The sequence below is a fragment of the Mugil cephalus genome, chromosome 5, assembly GCF_022458985.1.
Source record: "Mugil cephalus isolate CIBA_MC_2020 chromosome 5, CIBA_Mcephalus_1.1, whole genome shotgun sequence".
Lineage (NCBI taxonomy): Eukaryota > Metazoa > Chordata > Actinopteri > Mugiliformes > Mugilidae > Mugil > Mugil cephalus.
Genome location: NC_061774.1, coordinates 7,842,653 through 7,865,468, shown reverse-complemented (window position 1 = coordinate 7,865,468; position 22,816 = coordinate 7,842,653). Strand labels below are relative to the sequence as shown.

At 43.4% G+C, this 22,816-nt stretch overlaps 2 protein-coding genes across 4 annotated transcripts in view; one reads left to right on the top strand and one right to left on the bottom strand.

The window, feature by feature from the left end:
• The window catches only part of elf1 (E74-like ETS transcription factor 1), a 36,435-nt gene extending 31,905 nt beyond the window's left edge, over positions 1–4,530 (top strand). For all 3 annotated transcript variants that reach the window (XM_047585210.1, XM_047585209.1, XM_047585211.1), the window contains 3 exons: positions 15–207; positions 321–659; positions 1,535–4,530. In XM_047585210.1, the coding sequence (XP_047441166.1) occupies positions 15–207; positions 321–659; positions 1,535–2,345 (1,343 nt within the window). In that variant the 3' untranslated portion in view covers positions 2,346–4,530. The remainder of the gene's footprint in view (positions 1–14; positions 208–320; positions 660–1,534) is intronic.
• A 3,458-nt stretch (positions 4,531–7,988) lies between these two features.
• tnmd (tenomodulin) overlaps positions 7,989–22,816 on the bottom strand; it is a 52,016-nt gene continuing 37,188 nt past the window's right edge. Inside the window, exons 5-7 of the mRNA XM_047585722.1 lie at positions 16,212–16,374; positions 13,956–14,050; positions 7,989–9,955 (exon numbers count right to left, since the gene is read on the bottom strand). Coding sequence (XP_047441678.1) covers positions 9,746–9,955; positions 13,956–14,050; positions 16,212–16,374 — 468 coding nt within the window. The 3' untranslated portion in view covers positions 7,989–9,745. The remainder of the gene's footprint in view (positions 9,956–13,955; positions 14,051–16,211; positions 16,375–22,816) is intronic.

Sequence of the window (22,816 nt, the reverse complement as noted above, 5' to 3'; positions counted from 1 at the left end):
CATTCCATTTGCAGGCAACACCATCTACCTATGGGAATTCCTTCTGGCTTTACTGCAAGATAAGAACACCTGTCCCAAATACATCAAGTGGACACAGCGGGAAAAAGGCATCTTTAAGCTGGTGGATTCCAAGGCAGTTTCAAAGCTGTGGGGCAAGCACAAGAACAAGCCTGACATGAACTATGAGACCATGGGAAGGGCTCTTCGGTAAGAGAAATGTACCAATGCCATTGTCAGAGACATTCATAATAATGTATATTAAATAAAATGTTATCTAAAATGGCTATAATGCGTTGAAAATCCTCTACTTTCTCCTCTAGGTACTACTATCAGAGAGGTATCCTGGCTAAAGTGGAGGGGCAACGGCTGGTCTACCAGTTTAAGGAGATGCCAGCAGATCTTGTGGTTATTGAGGACGAAGACACAGGCTCAGATGCTAACACCGGCTATGGGAACCAGAGATCTACCAACGGGCGGTCTGTGGTTCGTGGAGGATCCAGAGGACATGGAAGGGCTCACCAAATCTCAGTGAAACAGATGAAGAAAGAGCCTAGTGATGAATATCTGTATCAGGATGCTAACGGTGGACATGCTGAGCAGCTCCTTCAGTCTGTTCACATGTTGCAAGCCAACCAAGCGTCGGGTGTCCAAGATATGAGGTAGGAAAAGGACCACATGCTTAGGGAATTCTATCAAATGTCACTCTGTTTCCAGATTTTTCAAACTAGAACTAAGCAATAGAGATCACTGAGTTGTCCCCAGTGCATATTTTATTCACCAGAAATTCAGTTAAGTCATAAAATGTTCATATTAGAATTTGTTTACTTGTCTATAGTTAGATGATAAGATGGATAACATTATCATGTCTGTTTGATACATACGTAGCCAGGAGTTAATTAGCCGGTTGCCAGGCAACCCAAGTGTGAAGACAAAACCAGAGGTGCATCATGTAGTTTTATAACTCTTAGGTGTTTGTGTGGATTAAACAAGATATAATGTATCAACTGTGAGGTTAGAAGCGCAGATAAGCCCTCAAATCAGTGTATTTCCACCAGTTTACAGCGTGCTAATTAAACAGCAGCTGTCTATAGTGTTACATTAACTATACATATATAGGGGAAGGTATTGATCTTCTCATCTATCTTTTAGAGGGAAACCACATGAGCATTTCTGCCAAAATGTACAACATGTCAGCAAGCCATCATACCAAATGTCAAGCTTCCCACTGTGAAATATCAATATCAGTAATGACCTCTAAAATCCAGACTCTATGCTAAACCCAGGATGTCTGGAGAGCAAAAATGGTTTCAGGTATAAAACTTACTCATTCTGTTTTCCTGGAAATTCAGAAACCTGGAGACCAGACATGACACACACAAGTACGCTTGAATATTGCTCATACTTGTCCACATATTCCCATGTACACAGCTGTCCTTGAAAACTTTTAGGTGTAAAAAGCCTTCATTGAAAATAGGTCTTATTCAACAGCTTTATCGATACTCAAGTGCATATTCTGTTACTTTTCACTTTTCAGGACCATCAGCACTTCTGCATCAGTTCCTATGGTCCTGACATCTTCTGCCTCCCTTCAATCTGTTCCCCTCCCCACTGTTTTGACCAACGGAGACTCCAGTCATTCCTCCCCTCCACGGGTAATCCTCCACACCGTGCCCTCCACGACAGCAGGTGGTAAAGATGTGCTCACCATCCAGACGGCCTCTCTAGCAGGTGGGGCCAACAGCCTCCAGGACGGCCTCCCGCAGCAGCTCTTGGTCACCAGTCTGGGCTCCTGTGCCATTACCTCCTCCGCTTCCTCCTCCTCTACTTCCCCTCCAGGAGTCATTAGTTCCACCACTTCCAACCTCAATGGTCTCCCCCGCCTCGTCACCATCAACACCACCTGTGGGCAGACCATGGTGGCACAGCAGCCAGGCACCGTAATTGCCACTGTGCTGAAATCCAGCGACCTCTCCGGGCTGCCGGTCAAAGAGGAGATGCTAGACCCCAGTTACTTTCAGTCGATTGTGAACGGTGATCCATCACTGGCACATACGTTTGAGAAGGAAGAGATGGAGGTGGGAGAGGCAGAGCTGCAGTACAGAACTGTGATCATTGATACCAGTCAAAGCCAGGGCCAGGAGGCTGCCAGTGAGACTATAATTAATGGACATTCCTCCCAGAGCAGCAGTCCTAGTGAGGGTCTGACCCCTGTGGAGGAGCTGGAAGTGCGTGGGGAGATGTCCCTGCAGCCTGAGCAGGGAATCAAAGGCCTGCAGGAGCTGCCACTGTCTGTCCAACTGCCTGCAAACTTTATCCAGATAAAGAAAGAGCCTGCAGAGGCTTAGGGCTGCAATACCCTTACACACAAGCTGAACCAAAAACAACAATTGAATCCATTTTGACCACAGACTTCGTACATTTTCTTGTCCTACCACATATATCTGATCGAAGATCAGAAGTGAGGGAGCGTGTTGCTTTCAAAGCTTGGTCAGTTCAGCCTCAGGATTTATTGTTTACTCACATACTTTGTGATCATGTGCCTAATTTTAAAAATCAAGGGAGTGTTTAGTTTTTTTAAGATGTCACTTTTCAGATTTGGGATTATCTTCTGTAGACATGAACCCCAACAAACGCAGATACAGAGACAATACATACACACACGCACAGACAAATGCAAGCACACACACAAAACGCCTTCCCCTCAAGGAGAGCAGCCATTGGATATCCCAGGGATCCCTATCTACCTAATGTGCCAGTTTGCCTTTTTTTTAAACCTTACATCTCATTGGACTGATGTGTTAAAGAAGAGATAGCAACAAACATAAACTGAGGACTGAATGCCAAACGGTGCAATGAAATCAGACGTCTGAGAGTGTTCAGTGTGTTCTTTAACCCACATACAAGTTTCCACTGTCATGTCATGGATGTCGATTCAAGGTGTCCAGTTGGCTGAAAGAAACACACGTCTCAGAGTTTAATTGAAGAGTGCCTTACAGGAAGTACAAACAGCTCAAGACTTTTTGTTGGAAAGTTCTGCAAAAAAAAAAGGTGGAAAAAAGTACTAAATGGCTTTTGAGACTTTCAGACTTTCAAGAACTTATTACTCATTTATTTTCATATAAACAAAGTAGGTATGCGTTCACTCTATTACCCCTGGCCTTAAAACACTGTGTTACTATGGAAATGGGCATTTTCTGTCCACCAAGGACAGTGTAACATCAAAACTGTTTGTATAGAGTTGCAGACCGGAGGCACAGCAAGATAGGGAGGCACAAATGGAGAGAAAGAATACGCAGGATAAAACAGATTTTATCAGCCTCTGCCTGCAAGGCTGCAAGGTTTAAATCCTGTTTATATAAAATGGAATATATATGAATATATATACATATATATAAATATATAAATACATATAATATACGATTGAGATTCAATTTTAAGGCCACAGCAAATTTATTTATTTTGTGAATTCCTAAATTCTGTATAAAAAGGCACATTTGTTTTCTATTTACATGTGTAAACCTGAGGGAAAATACAAAGATTATGAACGTTAATACCAGGAAGCTTATTTGGTAGTTTTTTGTAAGACCGGCATTTTTCATTTGTATAGCACTCCATATAATCAGCTTTGGTATTTTCTTGAGTTTTTCTTGAGTCGAATGCTCCGTGCAGCATCATTATTCCACTGTTATATTCTCTTATCGTGGATATCCTCTGTTGTGTGTCTGATTAAAACATGTACTGAATGTGCTTTTCATTCGCTCTTTTCAGCGGACATACCTCTTTACCTTTTTCAACAGTCAAGCAGTCAAGGCTATACATTCACAGATATTATGTCTTGCAAAAAGTATCACATGTATTAGTCAATGTATCTTTGAATTCTTACCATCAAAGTGGTACCAGTGCTGTTTTCAAAGCTCCGCTCTCTTCCTTTTTTCTTCTCTAGTCGAGCCTCCCTTTGTCTTGTCCTGTCTCCTTGCCTCTTCCTCTCCTGTTCTCAGGTCAGTCGAGTCTGTGCCTTCTTCATTTGCTGTCCCACTTTGTTAAGAACCTCTCAGGCCTGCCATCCTATTGGCCCCTTGGTCCTGCTGGGGATGAAGCCATATTGATCCTGAGTGGTATCGCGTCTAAATTGGTTGTATTTTCCAGCCGGAACTGTAGCTGCAGAGTGAGGACATTCAGACACACTGACCTCCGTCTGCACTGGCATCTAAGGGCAGGAGTTAAACGCTACTTTACAAGCCCAAATCAGCCAAATGGCTCCGGGTGTGCAAAGACGCTCTGAATGTATACTTATTTTTTGACAATCAATAATTACACTGGGTTACATTTGCATTAAATTCTCTCAGCTTGTATATATTCCTGTATTTACCCTTATTACACTGTTGTCTGTGAAATATTGAGGTATGTCCGCTGCTTATTTTTTGTTGCTTCTTTTGTCCTGGGTTGTCATTGACTCCTTTATGCTCAATATAGAATAGATTTTTAAGAAAATGTCAATATGCTAATTAAAAACAAAATATTCTCTGCTGACTTATCCTCTTTGTTTCATTTGTTGTTTTGTTGCAGGGTAAAGTGATATTGCGTGAGACGCAGATAAAATGTCACAGAAGACATTTTTGAAAAATTAAACAGAAAACCAAATTAATCTCGGAAACAAATGGCTCGCGCGGGGTTACTAAGTCCGTTCATTTTTACTGCCGAGACAATAGAAACCATTTCTCCCTCGAAAACTCAAAGTTGTGATGCCAGGCTCTTGCGGCTCCGGCGGATGTTTGATCACATGACATTTGAAGAGAAAGAAAAAGCCACTGCGGAAAACTGGGCTGGAGCCATTAGCAGGTCAAAGACTGATTGGACTGTACTTAAGAGCACTGCTTCTCCAGTTGCTGTGGGTGGATGAATACATTAGCGTGTGACATGCCCAGAGTCTGTCACCACAGCTTGCATATTGAAAAGTGTTTTTAGGCTGAGGTTGGCGAGAGAAAAACTTCACTTGGATTGATTCTTTCACAGCATGTGTTATGTTCACGTGTTGGTGTGTGTGAAGAATTGACTGTGTATGTGTGGGGAGCTGCATCGGCTTGGATCGACAGTGTGTGCTCGGAGAATGGAGGGGGGGGGGGGGGGTGGTCGTGTTGAGGAAGCTGTCATGTGCTGTGTCTACACCCACGTGCCCGCAGCTGCATAACTCACACTCCAATCTTGCCACAGGGTCAACACACACACACACACACACACACACACCTGAACGTATACATGAAACAAAACAAACCCAGAAGTTCAGCCACAGCAAACTCCTGCAAACATCTTTCTTGAGCCTTTTGCAGATGAGAAAATAGCCTGAAACGAGAATGAAATCATCACACAATGGCCACCTACAGCAACAAACAACCCTCCATTACATCCAAACAGACACTTTGCTTTTCTGTTGAGCAGTTTATCGACCGCCTGCCATATGGTAAGTGGAGGTTCTTATGGATTACTAAAATAATGAAAGGCTACTAGCAGCCGTTGCGTCCGTGCTATTCCTCCGGTTGGTGAGTCAGAGACCCTGAAGATGGAGCGAGAGCCGGGTCCTGGGAGAGGAGGACTATTTCTGTGTCGCCTGCAGCCACTGACACAGCGCGAGTGTTTACTGCTGTGCCATGCTGCCTCTCACAGTGGGAGCGGTTGAAGGATGACGGCTGACACTATTGTGCCTCCAGCCTGTAGCAGGAACAGTAAAGGGAGAGCTTATTTAACCATCAGGTCACCAGACTGACTGCGACATCACAAAGAAAAAGCAGTTGATGACTGTGGCCTCGTGGCCACTGTTGCCTCATGCAGTTAGCTTGGCAACCTGTGGTTAAAGTTAGATCTAAGTAGACCACCTTCAAATTCATCCCGCATAAGCGTGAGTGAAATTACCTGAGGACAGCAGGTGCGGCAGCGTGATTTTAGAATGTAAATAAAAGGTCAAAAAATGCATCACCTCTTTTAAGACTAGAGTAGTACAGTTTCCCCCACACAAGATGGCACTGGTAGTACATGGGTCTTCAGCAGAGCCTGAGCCTCTGACTGAATTGCAGAGAGCTGTTCCTTCAGGTCACTAATCTAAATACAGACACTCCTCATACATTGGTTTTCACTCTCCCTTGCCCCAGAGTAGCAACTCGCGGATCTAAACAAACCTCTGATTATTTGAAATGAAAATAAGCACCTGGGAGTGAAGTTTTCCAACATTTCTGATAGGTAACAAAAAGAATTAATTCACCTGTGAGCTTCAATGGAAGTGGTCATTCCTCAGGCTAGGTAGGCGGGGGGAAAAAAAGAATCTTTGAACTGTGATAACCTGGTAAAGGCTCAGTATCTCTGTTTATCCTGCAGAGCAGTCCATCGTGTTTCCTCTCCTCATCTAAACAGCGATAAACAAATGCTGGAAGGGAGGTTTCTATACATGGATAATGCATGAGGTAAATAGTGCAGGGCTTCATTTGAAATGATCCATTCTTTAATTCTGGTCCACGAGGAAAAAGTTCACCCTCACAGACTCAACCATATGCCTCGTGTCTGATGTAGATAGCACCCAACCACTTGAATGAACTTCCATTTTGGCGTTAAATAGCTCCACGCTCATAATCAGCTATCATTTTATTTTGAGTAGTTAGTGTTTTTGCATTTCAAGAGGAAAAAAATCTCAACTTGAACCGCTTTGGTCGAGTTTTGTTTGTTGTGTCCGTATGTTTATGGAAGCTTTTTTTTCATTCTTTACGAAGCGGCATGTCCTTTCCAAAACATCAGTTGAATTGTGAAGCTGTGTGTAAGTGGAAAAGAAGACAATAAGCACTAAATGCAAACAGCTGCAGGCTCGCCCGAGACTAGACACCAAAAACATTTACGTAGACTGCAGCGTCACCACCATCCAGAGTCATCCCGGGTCTCCACCATGGATGAATGCTAATTGCGAGACATCTGTACCTTAAAGTTTGACTTTCATGCTTAATATCGGACTTGTGTCCCAACAGGCATGAGGAGCTCTCGGGGAGCCAGCTGTAATATCTGTATCAGCCTCTCCAGTCAGGGTGAACCATCCCATTCAGAACGACTCTCAGGGCTTCCATGGCAATTTACTCTCATGACTACACAAAAGAGTCCTCAGAGTCCCCCAGAGACGGCGCCAGATAGACAACTAACAACTGACAGCGTCTTTGCGGGGAAAAAAAATAAAAAAAATAAAATAACACTTTCTACTTTTTCCCCAACATTGCGAGTGCAGCGACGACGCCAGCGACGCCATGCTGAATGCATCAATTTTAATAAACACTCGACTATTTGATGTGATAAGCGGGGAATAGAGAGACATGAATTATATAAACACTGATTTTATGAACTTTTCAGAACTGCCTCCAGGGCTTTGCAGTACACTTGTCAGTGTATTTGAAGTATGTTTGCAATTATTGCATTTGTTAACTCATGCCAGTGTTTTTTACTCGACACGTTGCTGTGGGCCATTGACATTATTGATTTAAAAATAACAATATAGCTGCAGTCTGAACTCCATTTATGAGGCATATTCATAAACACATACATACAGCGATATGTTTTGCCCTTATTTTTCATAAAATTTGTTTCACTGCCAGTTATTGATATCATTGACATTATCATCATACCGAGACGACACGAGTCAATAGCTGCATTCACTCAGTAGGCGAGATCCTTTCATATGATTGTAAACAAAGCATTATTATGCATCAGATACGCGAGAAAGCCTCAGATTATGAAATAAAAACATTAAAAGCATATATGTGTTGTTTTTTCTTCCTTGTCAGTGATGCTGAATGTTTCTTCTAATGAGGAATGTGACTAATGGAGAGTAGAGAAAGAGATCTGTCTAGTCTATGGATTGCATGGGTTGCATTCAAACCCCTGCATCTAGCACAAACACCCCGGGGTACCAACAGTCTTTCAAGGCATACGCATTGTTTCATATGATAGGGCAACAGAGACTATTCATAGAATGAAATTTTTAATTGGAAAAGACAAACAAACAAGAAAAGTAATGGAAACATACAGAAGACTTCTGAGCAAACTATCACAACATGAGCGCTCCGTTTCTGCGCCTAACTTCTGAATGTCTCACATACCTGGAATACTCTTGGGCATTTGTGCACCTTGTTATTGTGATGACAGAACATCAATTACAAATGCCTATCTCCCTCGCTTATCTGTGAGCAGCAGATGAGAGTAATTTCAGCTCGACACACCGAGACGCAGCGTTGCAGATTAAAATCGCCTCAGCAAAGAAGGAGCAGTTTGAACAGTGGCACTATTTAAAGCGTTTTGGAGATTGGAACAACGGCAAAAACAATGAAGGATAACGCATCACAAGTGCATCACAAAAGACGGCTGAGGTCTGCGAATCTTTAATTATACACACTTAGTTTAACATGTTAAAAGAAAAAAAAAAGAAAAAAAACAAAAAAGCAGGAAGGAATTGTTAAAATAAAACGAGCCAGTCAGGAAACTCTCAAGGTTTAATCGCAGCAGATTCTTTTGTTTCTGCACCGGCGTGTTACAATCGAATTGTTGGCATCAGAAGAATAGTTCCTTTTCGTCTAATCTTTTCCTTTAATTTTTAAATCGGGATCTCTGCTACCTCACATGTTTTAAATTCCTAATTTGCGCACATCCATCAAGTGCTGAATGACCTACAGAAGTTTGTTTACTGTGCCCATGCGACAAAGTGCACTTGTTTTTCTTTTTTTTTTATGCGAGTTTCACATGGCGACACAATTTGCTGGCACCATGCTCTCTGTAATGTTGAAGCTAATCCAAATCAAGCCTGCCACTCCCCTTAGCATCCCAGAACACTTTAGTTTAGTTTTTTTTCTTTTTTTTATTTCTATCTCTGCGTGTTTTTAGTATTTGTGCATATGTGGACTTGGAGTATTCATCCCTTAATATCTGAGCTGTCACTCTTCAGCTTTGTCCTTCGAGGCCTCTGTAGCTCGGGGTATGGGAAGGGCTTTTATCTCGTAGTTATGTGAGCAATAAAAAGAAAAAAAAAAGGTTAAAAAAATAAAAAACAACAACTACAAAGAGATATACACTCACCAAGCACTTTATTGGGGAACACCTGCCCAATCTAATGCCGTCCGATACGACGCCTCTGCTGTAAACTCCTCTTTTACGACTCTAATACATTTTCAGTTTTTGTTGGCATGGTCAGAAAGGTGAGCATTCTGCTTTATGTTTGCTACAGAGGTCACAGCGGGACTTGGGCACCACGTTAGGAATACAATATAATGCAGTCCAGCACGTCGCCACCACCAACTGTGACCTCAGTAATAAAGCTGAAACGTTCTGACATATAGAAAAACTGTAGATGCTTTGTAAAAGTGGAGTTTATTGCAGAGCCCCATGCTCCAAATAAGGTGCTTGGATGATCTAGTTAAATGTTTAATATAACAGCAACCTTCAGACTATATTATTTGTTGCAATAGTGTTTGCACTGTACTGTTTCATACGTTACAAAAATCGTAGAGCACCTGTTAAGTAAAAAAAAATGGATGCCTGTGGATTACTATTTAATTTCGTTTTCAATCAAATTGCTCCAAATGCTGTTTTTTGGGCTCAATGGAAGAACTACCTAATAACCGTGTGCAACAGACTGCCTTGGTCTCACAAGCGGTCCGGGACATTTTTCAAAAAGAGAATCTACTTCCTACATCAACACGCTCTAAATCGCAGGCGGCGCACGCCGGCCTCAGATCCTGCCCAGCATGCGAGCGATCCACCAGTTGCACGGCATGACAATCTGACAGATGACCCGGCCTCCTTGGTAGTAGTACGGCCAGGGGTTGAAGCCACCCAGGGGCTCGTGGTAGCGGCGGCAGAAGCGGTAACCACGGCGACAGTGCTGGCAGCAGAAGCCCCGGTCGTCCAGACGGTTATCCAGCTCGATTCCAACGTCCCTCTGCAGAGGACACAGGAGCAGGCAGGGTTACAATCACACACATGACAAATGCCAGTCCTCCGGAGGCAAGGGCAGGGGAGGAGGAAGAGGTAGAGATGACGGGAATTGATGAGGCTGCTTTGGTTGTAGGTCAGCGGAATATATGTAAAAACCAAACCAGACTGAAGAGCTCAGAATTAATGTCTGCAAAGTTGTGCCATCCTTGGTGACTGTGATAAAGAGATCAAGATAGCTGGGAGAGCGAGCAAGCTTGATTTGAGCTCCAGGAGCATAAAACATGATATAAATACACTTGACCTTTCTATTATGCCAGAGGTAGCACGACTTCACAAAGCCCCTTCTTTGAAACCAGCATTCACCAGCGTTATCTCCAGTCAAAGGGACTAACGTTGGTAGTTACCAGCATAATTACACGATTTCTTTCATCTCTGACCTCTTAACTCCCACGACGGATGCACACGCTCCGCACTAAAATGGCCGCTCCTCCTCCAGTAGAGCATTCAAATTAGAGCTCCTCACGTCTTGGCGCTCTCCCCCTGACCTTGACTTTAAGTGCATGGCACATTCCTAAAGCAATTAGCAGAGTAATGATCGCCTAACAAGGATTCTTTCATTTGCTCTCGCTGGCTGCCTCTGAATTTATAGAGGGGCCAAATGAAACCCAAACTAAAGGTAAATTGGGTAGAATTAATGGCCCTTGGATTTTTCCATTGTCCTGGTTGGTTGATGCCCTCATAGACTCGTGGGGACTGAGTGCCATGCCTTTGATCAAGAGCAACTCCAAATGGGGTTCGGCGAAGTGCCACTTAACTCGCGGTGTGAGCTGAGGCAGCGGCTTCCCTCAGTATGCATTTGACCACATTTCAATCTCTTTTAGTAAATGAATCCTCGGAGACAACCCGGCGCTGTCTCGTTAAAACACTCAGATTCAGGAGTCAACGGCCAGAACTGACTTCACATTCGGAGCAGACTGGCAGACTTCACTTACAGTGATTCAGCTGCACGCACCAGTGCAGAACAAACACACATCCGCTCTTGAGTACGGGAAATGTGTGGAAATTGTTTAAGAGGGACAGGACCCGTGGGAAAATATGTCTTCCCCGTACCACGTTAAGAGTGGGAATTAGGGGATTTCTTGCATCTTCTCTGCAAGTCAGTGAGAAGTCAATCAGAGTGCTTTCACACGTATTGCATTTGTTTTCTTTGGTGTAGCGCCCCATAACAAAAAAAAAACATGACCCATAAAAAGCGCACCATGTATTTAATGTTAGCTATGGTAAGCTGGTAAAAATACACGCTGGTGAGACGCGTTTAAAAGACACAGAAAGGGTGCGACGGATGATATCTGGGACTGGCGCGTTTGATTTATTACTATGACAGGCACAGGTAGGCTTTTAATGATTTATTGTTTCAGTCAGGTTTCAGGTCATCAGCTTCCAGGCAACAATCTGTTATGGAAACAACACGAAAGCTGTCAATGGACCAACGATAATCTTATCTGCTCCTCGCAGCCCGAACCGGGATGTTACGAAATCTGGATCTCCGGCTCGGAAAATGAGCAAAATATTTTATTCAAATGACGCCGGCGTTTATCAAAACAAACAGCCAATAGGCAGCATTGTACCTTAAAGACAATTAATCAGAGCTATCCTTTTAAAACGGAGGGTACATATTAATCACTCCGAATTTGAGTTGCCGTCTCTAGTGGGGAGGCTGCGGTGATAAGAATGGTTCACCTTGGGAAATCTGAGGCAGTCACTCACAAACAAGCAGCATTAATGAAGAGTAAAAGCCATTACCCCCTTGCTGCATCTGATTTCATCACACGCCCAGGCTCACATATACACATGCAAACACTGCCTCGCGCACAGGCGCCTCGGCGCATAATATGAGGCGGCGGATGTGAATGAGTCTGCAGAGTAGAAAACTGCGTCAGTCATTCAATAAGATGTAACGAATCAAAGCGCGGCTCCTCTAATCTCCACACTTGTTGGTATTATTTCACACATGCTGATCACCGCTTTTCATGAGCTTGAAGCACATGCCTGGATGTGTTATTAAATCTCATAGCGGAGCTCATCACATTCATTCTAGGATCAAAACAGAGCAGATAACGGTTCTGTATCGCTCCCTGCTTTGTGTTTGAAAATGTTATTTTTCTTCCTATCGACACGCAGGACAGTGCAACATGTGAAATGCTTTTGCCGCGTGCTCTGATCTCAGATTTCCATCTTACTGTGCTCGACGCGGAGAGAGCCGGAATGACAATGAAATTGGATGTAATTGAATAAGCAGATAGCCGTGTATTTCAGTAAACTCTGCTGCTTCAACAAGGTGATAAGGAGCTTTAGCTTCAGTGTAAAGATTTCTCTGGAGGCACAAGCAGCTTCCTGTATTCACGGATTTGAATTCTGTCAGCTTTTTGCACCTCTCTTATGCATGAACAGCCATCTAGCCTGACCCTGAATGTGGCACCGAGAGGTTTATGTAAGTGTAAGTGCACACAATACAGACACTTGGACCCTTCAGGCTTGTCAGGTAGCAGTTATTCAGTTTGAAATTTCCAGGGCCGCCCCCGACACTGCGCCCTGACATGGCAACCATGGCAAAGTTCAGTGTCATATATCTGTCAACCTCTGTTCCAAGGACTCAGACAATTATTCTGCTTCATGGACGGGCACTGTTGGTAGATGTGACACTGAAATTCAGACTTATGAAATGCAGATGAAGTGAAAGCATGTTTTTTAATGCGGGACACAAGAAAGGATGCAGGTAGAAAGAGAAGCGGTGTGAGTAGCAGACTGTGTGTTTTTTTGTTGTTGTTTTTTTTTTTTTGGACTTTTGGAGAAAACATGCAAAATAAGAAAAAATTAATCTGAAAAAAAAAATACATAAAGCTGGCACCAACACATGTGGCATCCCACTGGCACGAGTGAGAGTTCAGACTCGCAATTACAGACTGCCGCCTGCCCTCTGCTTGGCCACAAAGGCCTTTGTTATCACTGGACCCACAAACAGCACGCGGACGTGCCGCTGGAATGGATTGCTATGGTGTGCATTACTCAGCTGATAGAGGCAGAACGTTTTAAAAGGAGAGCAGAGTTTTTCATCCCCTGGTATGTTTTAATTGCACACCGCTGCATCTCCTGCCACAGACAATGAGGGAGAAGACAGAGGAGCTCGGAGGGGGAGTTGGGGGGGCGCAGGATTGAAGACTTGAGCGGGAGGTGTTTCTGGGACAGGCCTGATAAATGTCAGCGTTATAGGACGTCTCATTTCTCTGCGTGCCTCTCACTGCTTCTCCCAGGTCTGAGGAGGAGACAGAGCGTGACTCATTATCCTTGAATTTAGCTTTAGTGGCTGTTCACCTGTGAGTGCTAAACGTGTGATTGTGTCTGTGTGTGTCCCCTGCATTTTCAGTGCACGACTGCAGGTTTTTTTTGTTTTTTTGCGTCGGTATGAGGGCATCATTTCTGTTTAGTACACTAAGCTATGTGATTTTCTCTCAGAGTCATGGATAATTAATCATACAGTATTGAGTGGTGTGCATGCAGTAGGCCAAAATATGCCACTTGGCCTTCCCATTCTCTTCATACACTTTGATAATTAAAGCATTATTAATAAATGTAACTTATCTGTGCAGCAATGAGTGACCTTGAGAGCGCTCCTTTGTACAGTGCTTTCCACTGCCTCGGAAAAAAGGAAGTGGAAAAAAAGGCACTAACGAGTGCTTTAAGGCACAAGTTGCTGCCTTTGAAAGGCTGGATATTCCTCTCAATTAATGGAAAGACATTAAGGGAGTCTTCAATGAACTGGCCTTACTTAAACAGATATATAGAGCAATTGCTATGCCCTCTGGTGCACAAAGTCAGTTTTAACATCAATTAGTGAGCGATTTATATGCAGAAAGAGTCGAGGCAGAGCTGGAGCTGATTGAAGTGGCTCCGCTGTATCTCGCGGTGTGGTCCCCGGGTGACACGGCAGAGAGGGCCCCACTTACGTAGTCGTTTACAGGAACGTGGTCCAGGACGTCGCGGGCGAAGCGATGACCCACGACCTCCGCGTCGGGCGCGTCCACATTTTCAAGCTCAGCGTCTGACAGAGCAGGGGAGGAGACGTTGAATGTTTGAAACAGTTTTTGGTTGTTTTCAGTTCAGTGTAACTTGACTTTTAACTTTCAAGAGAAATGTGCTGGAATTCATTCACATCCATCACTTTTCTCTCAGGCAATGGCATCACTGCTGTAGTGAGTCTGTGAAGACAGATTTTTATTCTCAACCCTTTAAGACCTGAACACCCACCCACGCATTAAAAAAAAAAAAAAAAAAAAAAAGTTTGTGGTTTTTGAATTACCGTAAATCACCAGTTGACAAAACAACGTGTGGCTGAACACTGGGAGGTTGCGCTTTCTGCCATTCCGGTAATGATGACACCGCTGCAGGATGGGGAAAGACCGGGGAGACCCAGGAAGAGAGAGTTGTTTGGAGGAATTTGTTGGTAAAATACAAAGTTTGTCATACCCTTGAGATGTCGAAGGTCTTCCAGACAAAAGCACATCTCCCCAGTGTTCAGACACACTTAGAATTTTGTCAGAAGAGCAAACTATTGTGAGTTACGGTAATTCACAAACCGCATGCTTTAAGGGATCACCAGCAATACGTTCAGGCTTTAAAGGGTTAAAGCATGTTTAGGAGAAAATCATTAAAAATAAATTTACAGGTGGCCAAAAAAAAATGACTGAATGTAATGTAATTTACTCAAGTTTGAGAGAAATAGATTTCAGACAGGAATAGCATACGTTTTACTACATTATCTGATTGTAGGAGTTCCTTTTCTCATATCGTACATGCTGCAACAATGTTCACCTTAAGCGATTCTTCTATTTTTCTGAGTCATAAATGGCTAATTTTTCAAGGCTTCTGAAGAAGCTCCTCCATGGTGGTGAGATAATTTCAACCTGCTTAATAGAATTTAACTGGTTTCATACATTTCACAGGACGAGGGGACACTTTTCTTCCCCTCCTCTCTCTTCCTGAATCCTGTGAGAGCTGCGTCAGTGAACCAAAACACAGGTGGTATGTACGGCCCCTACAAGAGTTGTTAAACTACAATAGAAGAAAAAGTTCAACGTGCTGCATCTTGAGAAAATCGAAATAAGCGAAATAAAATAAGAACGCACGTGGTGCAAATACACACAACAAAGGCTGAAAGCAGCCAATATCACAGACGACACTGAATACACAACAAAAAATGTGATTCAGTCTGGCTGGGACGGTTGAAGTTATTGGCCACTGCTCCTCAGTAACGGTGTTGAACAACTAGCCAAGTAGTTAAGAAGCGTTAAAAGTGAAAACTCTTTTTGGTTTAATTGGGATATTATTGCAGTAATCTGCTGTTAACCCAACCTGAGCCTTTTGCTTATTAATAGTCAAATAATCTGATGAAATAGGCACGTGAAGCGCTGTGCTAATGATGTGCTAATGTCATGTTAGATGAGTAGCTGACCTCAGTGACTTCAAAACTCACAGTCAGTTTCATCACTTTTTAGCATCCTTTGGAAACATGTCTGTGGTTGTCTGTACTACTTGCACTGAATTGCAGTATTTTTCCTTTCTTGTGCTTGCTGCACGTTGTTGTATTTTGTATTTTATTTATTTTATTTTATTTTTTTTGTAGGGCATTGAGCTCCGGTGTATGAAACCCTCTTTAAAGCCTTGAAGCTAAGGGGCGCAGCAAATGCATCACCACAAGTTAATTCTTCTTCACTTGCCATTTGGTACACGGTTAATTATATAAATCAATTGTAGCCACATTAATGTTCTAACACTTATGTCTAAAAGATAAATGAGACTTTCAGGACTTAATAGCTGATTAATTTTCACCTAGCGCACAAGTAATATTAGCTCCATCATGATAAGTTCACACATTAAAGCATATGCCAATATAATCTGTTAAATTATATCTTAAAACACTGCTGCAGAGGCTGGAGTTTTTTGTTTTCCCTTAAGTACATTTGCTAATTATATCTTTCTTCCTTTTGTTAAAACTTTTAAAGCCTGCTACTCAGCTTGCAAAAGTGTCTGAACAGCCCTCACGCTCTCAACATCTCTAACAGACAGAGACGAGCCTGGGCCGGCTGCTCATATGGCTGGGAAATCATGGTGTCTCTGTGGACTCGCACGTGGCCTGTGGGGATGCCCTCCAGCGAGAGTGTTAATAGTCTGCATTTAGAGTCAGAGATGCCCCCTGCTCTCACCGCTCAGGGGGGAGGGATGAATCCAGTGGATGGGCAGCTGCTGGCAAATCTCCCAGATCTTGGAGTTGAGGAGGAAGTCCGGGTTAACGATGGGCTCCTCTGCAGGAACCCACACTTGGGAGTCCTCAACCTTCATGTCCACGGCCTCGGCCTCATCCACCTGCTAGAAAACACCACACGCACACGCACACACACACACGCACACGAGTCATGCATACACATTATATGTCACGCCAGGGTCTGTGAAAATGCCCGTACCGCACAAAGCATGGTCCTACATTTGCACCCTCCTCCCCTGAGCCACGCAGTAGCTCCAGCGTTGTCTTTTTATCTATCACCTCTCCGTCTGCCGAGAGGACAGCGACTTCCTGACTCCCCCTGCCCCGACTCCCTCTTCTCTCTCCCTCTCTCCCTCTCACCCTCTCCTCGAGCCTGCGGCATGCTCTTTCTATTATACATCATTGAAATTCACAGACAGTGATGATTTGACTTTTAAATGACTTTAGAAGTGGTCTTCATTACTCTGAGTGTGGCTACAATATCGTTTAATGTGACAGACACAATAAAGCCTTGCATTCTCCTCCCCCCCTCCCCCAATTCCCTTCCTTCCAGCCTCCCCTCCACCACAGTGCTTCGCCCGGCACCCAGCTATCCACTATCCCACTATCAGTGGGCTTAATTTGTTGATACTGTAGCTCATGAGCTGTAAAGTAAACTATTATTGCTTAATGATAGGGACTACATGTCAGTGTTGTCTAATAGAGACATATGAAGGGGATTTGGTAATGCTCTCCCCTAACAGTGCAGATATTTATTTTCTTCATGTATATGTAAATATGCACACAAACAAAGCCCTCTTCCCATTCCCTTGTTAATTAGCAACCCAGAGCAGAAAAACAGTTCACTTGACAAATGTTTTTACAAGGTGATTTTCTTCCAGTCTAGAGCTTAATTGCACATTAGTTAAGCTTGATGTAGAATCCTGGGGCTATCGCAGGAATAAGAATCATTTATACTGGGTCGTGCCCCCCCTCACTCTCGCTCGCCCCGTCACTCTTGCTTGAATTAGAATTTCGTTTCGCGCGCGGCTTCCTGTTTGTCTTCCAGTGACACAACTGTGACCTGCAGAACAGCGAGCGCGGCTTAAGCACATTCTGCCACATCAAAGATGGTGTTTGGGCGCCGAGGTGTTCGGCCAAGCTTTTGACACACTTTCCTTCACTTTTAAGCAGCGGCCAGCGGACTAATGATGACTCGGAGGACTGGTGCAGCAGGGTGAAGGTGGCGGTGGAAGTGGTGGTGGTGGCGGTGGCATGAAGGAGGGGGTGGTCTGGCATTGAACTGGTGCACTTACTCTTCCTATGGCTGTAGAAATTAAAATCAAACTCAAGGAACACAAGCTGCACCCTCTAATTGGACCTCCTAACCGCTGAAACCAAGTGAGTCTTCTCTGGAAAGTGAGTGGAGGTCACGACACGGGGCTCACAACATGACTTTGACTTCACAGTTGAGAAACGACTCCAATAACTTGTAGGAGAGATCGTCTGGGGGTGGTGGTAAAGGTCAGCATTTTAGCATGGGGCAGGGATTTCTAAATGCCAGTTGACAAGTACAAAGACAACATGATTACAGTCCGGTGGTTTGTATTCATTTTTGGCTTTTCCATTTTTCCATTGACAAATGATATATTATGAGGACACGAGCAACTTTTTATCAAGTAGGGGACCCTGGGAATGATGGTAATTTGTTTTGTGCAGCCTGCTCCTGCTCTATGTGTGCTTTTCGCCTACAATGCACAACTTAATTATACACCAGTTGCGCTGTAGTTAATGAATTTACCCTCTCCTGCCACCGAGTCCCGAAGGGGGGAAACACTGTCGACATGACACATTGTTTAAAGTGGTGTTATGTTTGCCAGAGCTCAACAAAGATTTTCTCACCATACCCAGGAGCTTTCACATGCTGCACCTAACACACGCAGGGATTTTTATTTTTATTTTTTTTATGCGGGGTACCAGGTGGCGAATTTTTTTTTTCCGACAACCATATTCAGCGAGTCTGCTGGTTGCCGCTCGAAGGCACGAAATGCATGATTGCACCGCCTTTTAAAACCCGTAATACTTCACAGCGAGAAAAGATTAATCTCCGCGGAGTGACTAGATTTGCTTGTCAGTGCAAAGTTAAAAAATGCAGAAAGTTGTTTATTCAAATTTGTGCCATTGTCAAATAGAAGACAGTGCACTGAAGGAAGGGAGAACTTAGAGTCTCAAATGGAGACATGCGGTCTTAAATGATTAACTGTGCTGCACCAGAGGATTTTATGTTGAAAAACAAACTGCTGTCAAAAAGATAGATTTAAGATTTTGTTTAAAAAAAAAATGGCAACAATGGTGTCTCATGTTGGATATGGTTCTAACGGTTGTTGGACATCCCTCAGCTGAAAACACTGCCATTCAGGAACGAGGGAAAACGTCTGTACTAAGTTGTGCACGAGGCAGCAGGAGGGAGTTTTCTGGGCTTGTCTGCGTGCGACACGTTACATTTCCGGTGAGGTGCATTACAAGCTACAACACAGGGTATGGAGACATGCCACACATACTCCACTCCTAAGGTCTGGATCTGATGCAGAGGCATAAATCTTGCTCAGTAGCGAACATCAGCAGAGGAGCCAAACTTTTTGCTGCAGTCTCTCTGGCCACCCTGTCATTCACCGAGCACAAGCGGACAAATATGAGACAAAACAATTCGCACTGTGTTCTTGCAGGACTTCAGTGTATTCTTCTGCAGCGGCGTTGCCTCTCAGCATACAGTTTTTGTTGTCTGCAGTTGTTGTCTGAGTGGGAGGTTTTGGGCTGCTGGGCGAGCCTTGGTCATCCATATTAAGTGGCTGTTTAATGGAGCAAGCAGCATCCGCTGACAATGTTAAAGGGTGTGAGGGAGGGGGACGGCGATTCTGTGTCAGACTGGGGGAACTGGAATAATGTGCTCCCTTTCTAGGGGAGCACGTTATTCCAGTCTAAGGCACAGCTCCCTTAGACATTTCACAGAGAAGGCAAATTGGAAACGGAAAGTAAAAAAAAAAAAAACTGGCAAACAATTCATGTTTGTCACCTGGTTCTCTCTCGCAGGGCCTGCATGTCCTTATCAGCCGCTTGCAGTTTTTACGCATTTTTTTCCCATTGTTTTTCACCTCAGCTCTAAAGCCTGCCATGACTGCTCTGAGGCTGTTTTTTCCCCTAAAAGCCTGTGGAGGGGTTACGATAGGAGCCATTAGTGCTTGGCTTTAACCCTTGTGAGCTTCATGTGTTTCACCACCTGAGGAGCAACTTGTGCTGATCTTTGCAGGGTCGCATGTGGGTGGATTCTCACAGAGGACTGAGCAGAGGCCGCTGTCTAATGTGAGAACAGACTTTGGTGAGGTCAAGACAGGTCGCGGTGTGTTACCTAAATATGCCCTCTTGATATTTACTGTAGTTCTGTTATATAAGCCGGTGTCTGTGTGGTCTGCAGCAATATTAGCAAAAAACAGTGATGTAACTACACTGAAAAAGGAGTAATGACAAAAACAGCAAATCAATGGCAGATGAATGCGATGTTGTGGCATTTACTCATGAATATATTGATATACAAGCCGAGTAATTACTTGGTGGCTTAAAGAGAATTATGTGAGAAGGTCAGTGCCAATGTCGCATTTAAGGCTGGTGGGCTGGAGCAGAGCAACATGGCAATATCATCCATGAACACACCACTTGCCAGCTTGAGACAACCAGTGGAAACCAGGAAGTCACAATGCCACGTCAAAAAATACTCATCGGCCACTTTATTAGGTACACCTTGCTAGTAAAAGGTTGGAACCCCTTTTGCCTTCAGAACTGCCTTAATTCTTCATGTCATACTTTCAACAAGGAGTTGGAAACATTCCTCAGATATTTTGGTCCATATTGACATGATAGCATCACACAGTTTATGCAGATTTGTCAGCTGCATATTTATGATGCCAGTCTCCCGTTCCACCACATCCCAAAGGTGCTCTTTTGGATTGAGATCTGGTGACTGTGGAGGCCATTGGAGTATAGTGAACTCATGGTCATGTTGAAGAAACCAGTTTGAGATGATATGAGCTTTGTGACATGGTGCATTATCCTGCTGTAAGTAGCTGTCAGAAGATGGGTACACTGTGGTCATAAAGGGATGGACATGGTCAGCAACAATACTCAGGTAGGCTGTGGCATTTAAACCATGTTCAGTTTGTACTGAGGGGCCCAAAGTGTGGCAAGAAAATATCCCCCACACCATCACACCACCACCAGCCTGAACCATTGGTACAAGGCAGGATGGATCCATGTTTTCATGTTGTTTACACCAAATTCTGACGCTGCCATCTGAATGTCACAGCTGAAATCAAGACTTGTCAGACCAGGCAACGTTTTTCCAATCTTCTATTGTTCAATTTTGGTTAGCCTATGTCTCAGTTTCCTGTTCTTAGCTGACAGGAGTGGCACCCAGTGTGGTCTTCTGCTGCTATGGCCCATCTTGGTTGGACGTGTTGCGTGTTCAGAGATGGTATTCTATATTCCTTGGTTGTAACCAGTGGTTACTTGAGTTACTGTTGCCTTTCTATCATTTTGAACCAGTCTGCCCATTCTCCTCTGACCTTTCACGTCAACAAGGAATTTTTGTCCACCCAACTGCAGCTCACTGGATATTTTCTCTTTTTTGGGACCATTCTCTGTAAACCCTAGAGATGGTTGTGTGTGAAAATCACAGTAGAGCAGCAGTTTCTGAAATACTCAGACCAGCCCGTCTGAAACCAACAACCATACCACGTTCAAAGTCACTAAAATATCCTTTCTCCCCCATTCTGGTGCTTGGTTTGAACTTCAGCAAGTTGTCTTGATCACCTCTATAAACTTAAATGCACTGAACTGCAGCCATGTGATTGGCTGATTAGCCATTTGTGTTAACAAGCAACAATTAGCTAATAAGATAAGCTAATAAAGTGGCCAGTGAGTGTATATTCAACAACTTAAATCCAAATCTTAGAAAATGGTGCTGATGAACTTTTCCCCTTGTATCCATACTTTATAGTAAAAGAAGCTCAGTGTTGCATCAGATTTACTTCACGCAGATCTGGGTTTTACCAATATCTTTCACTCACTTTCAGAAGGATGGCCTGCCTTTAAACACAAAAACCTTTAGAGATTTCTGAACAACCAGAAAACATGTTTACATGTTACTTTGCAGCACTAAATATACCATTTCCAGCTTTTCATAAGCATTTTATATGAGCCACTAAAATGCAGCTAAATGGGTTTAATTTGTTTTCATAAAAAATCTTTTGACAAGACAAAATCTATTTGAGGCAACAATCTTCGATCAAATAAATGTGGCCTGAGACTACAATCAAGGCAGTGATTAAACTTTGGCTTCGGCGTAACAACTTGGATAATAGTACAAGTTTTTAAAGATTAATGGTAGAAGACAGGGTTGCAAGTTTCACTGCCTGATTCTCACTACATAGTTTAACCGCTGATTCAAGGCTCCTTAATGGCCAGTCTTACTTGTTGGCAAGGCTGTAACAATGTTTGACTGATTAGAACAACTTAATGTCACGGCATGTAGCAGGGAGAAGGGGAGGGCCCAAATGCAAGACACAGGAGGAGGCAGGAACGGGAAACAAAAGACCTTTAATGAAACTTGTTAAAAAGACAACTAAAGGCGCCACTGTGATGAGCAGGGGACTCCAAAAAAACAAGGGGTGCTACAAAAGAATTAATCCCAAGGAGAAATCAAGACAAGGAAGAATCCAAAAGTAACACGAGGCCAGAGCAGACAAAATTTAGAAGACACAACCAGAGAACACGGCAATGAAACAGAGACAAATAGACAAGAGATAAAGGAAGAGGAGGAGCAGGACCATATATACACGGGCACAGCTAGTTGGGAAACAAGACGCTGGTGAAACTAATGAGGGGATGAGCATGCAGACAAAACACTTAAGGCAAGAGAGGTGAGTGTAATAACAAGAGCGGGAAAAGACAGGAAGTAAAATTAATTAAAATGCAAAGCGATAACCAATAACAAAATATAACATGAAATACAACCTGGATAGCAATGGGTACCAAGCTTAACGTCATGATATACTAATTGGTTTCAAACTCAATACCATCACACCTAATGGAAACCATAGCTTCTTTTTCTCTCTCTCTCCTTTGAATCATAGTTTTATTGAATATAAGGTTCAGTAACGGCTGGTATAAGCCCTATAGTCACTTTGCTGGTCTTAGATGAATCACTTTGGAGCTGTGAATTAAGCCAATTAGGCTTCACAGTGCGCGAAAGAAGGCAGAGATGGCATGGACATATGGTGCTGCCTGGGCAATTAGTGCCTGTATACATGGATCTGACATTCTGAAGATGAGAAGAATAAAAAACAAAACACTATTTGAGTTTGTTGGGGTTTTTTGTTGTTCTTTTTGGGGCGGTGTAACAGCTTGCGTTCTTAAAGATAAAACCAAGACGGGGCGGACAATTGGCTTATTCTGTTTTTTCAAATTGATGCGGTGAGTGGGGAGTGTCAGAAATTTGCCAGCTACTTCTTCTCA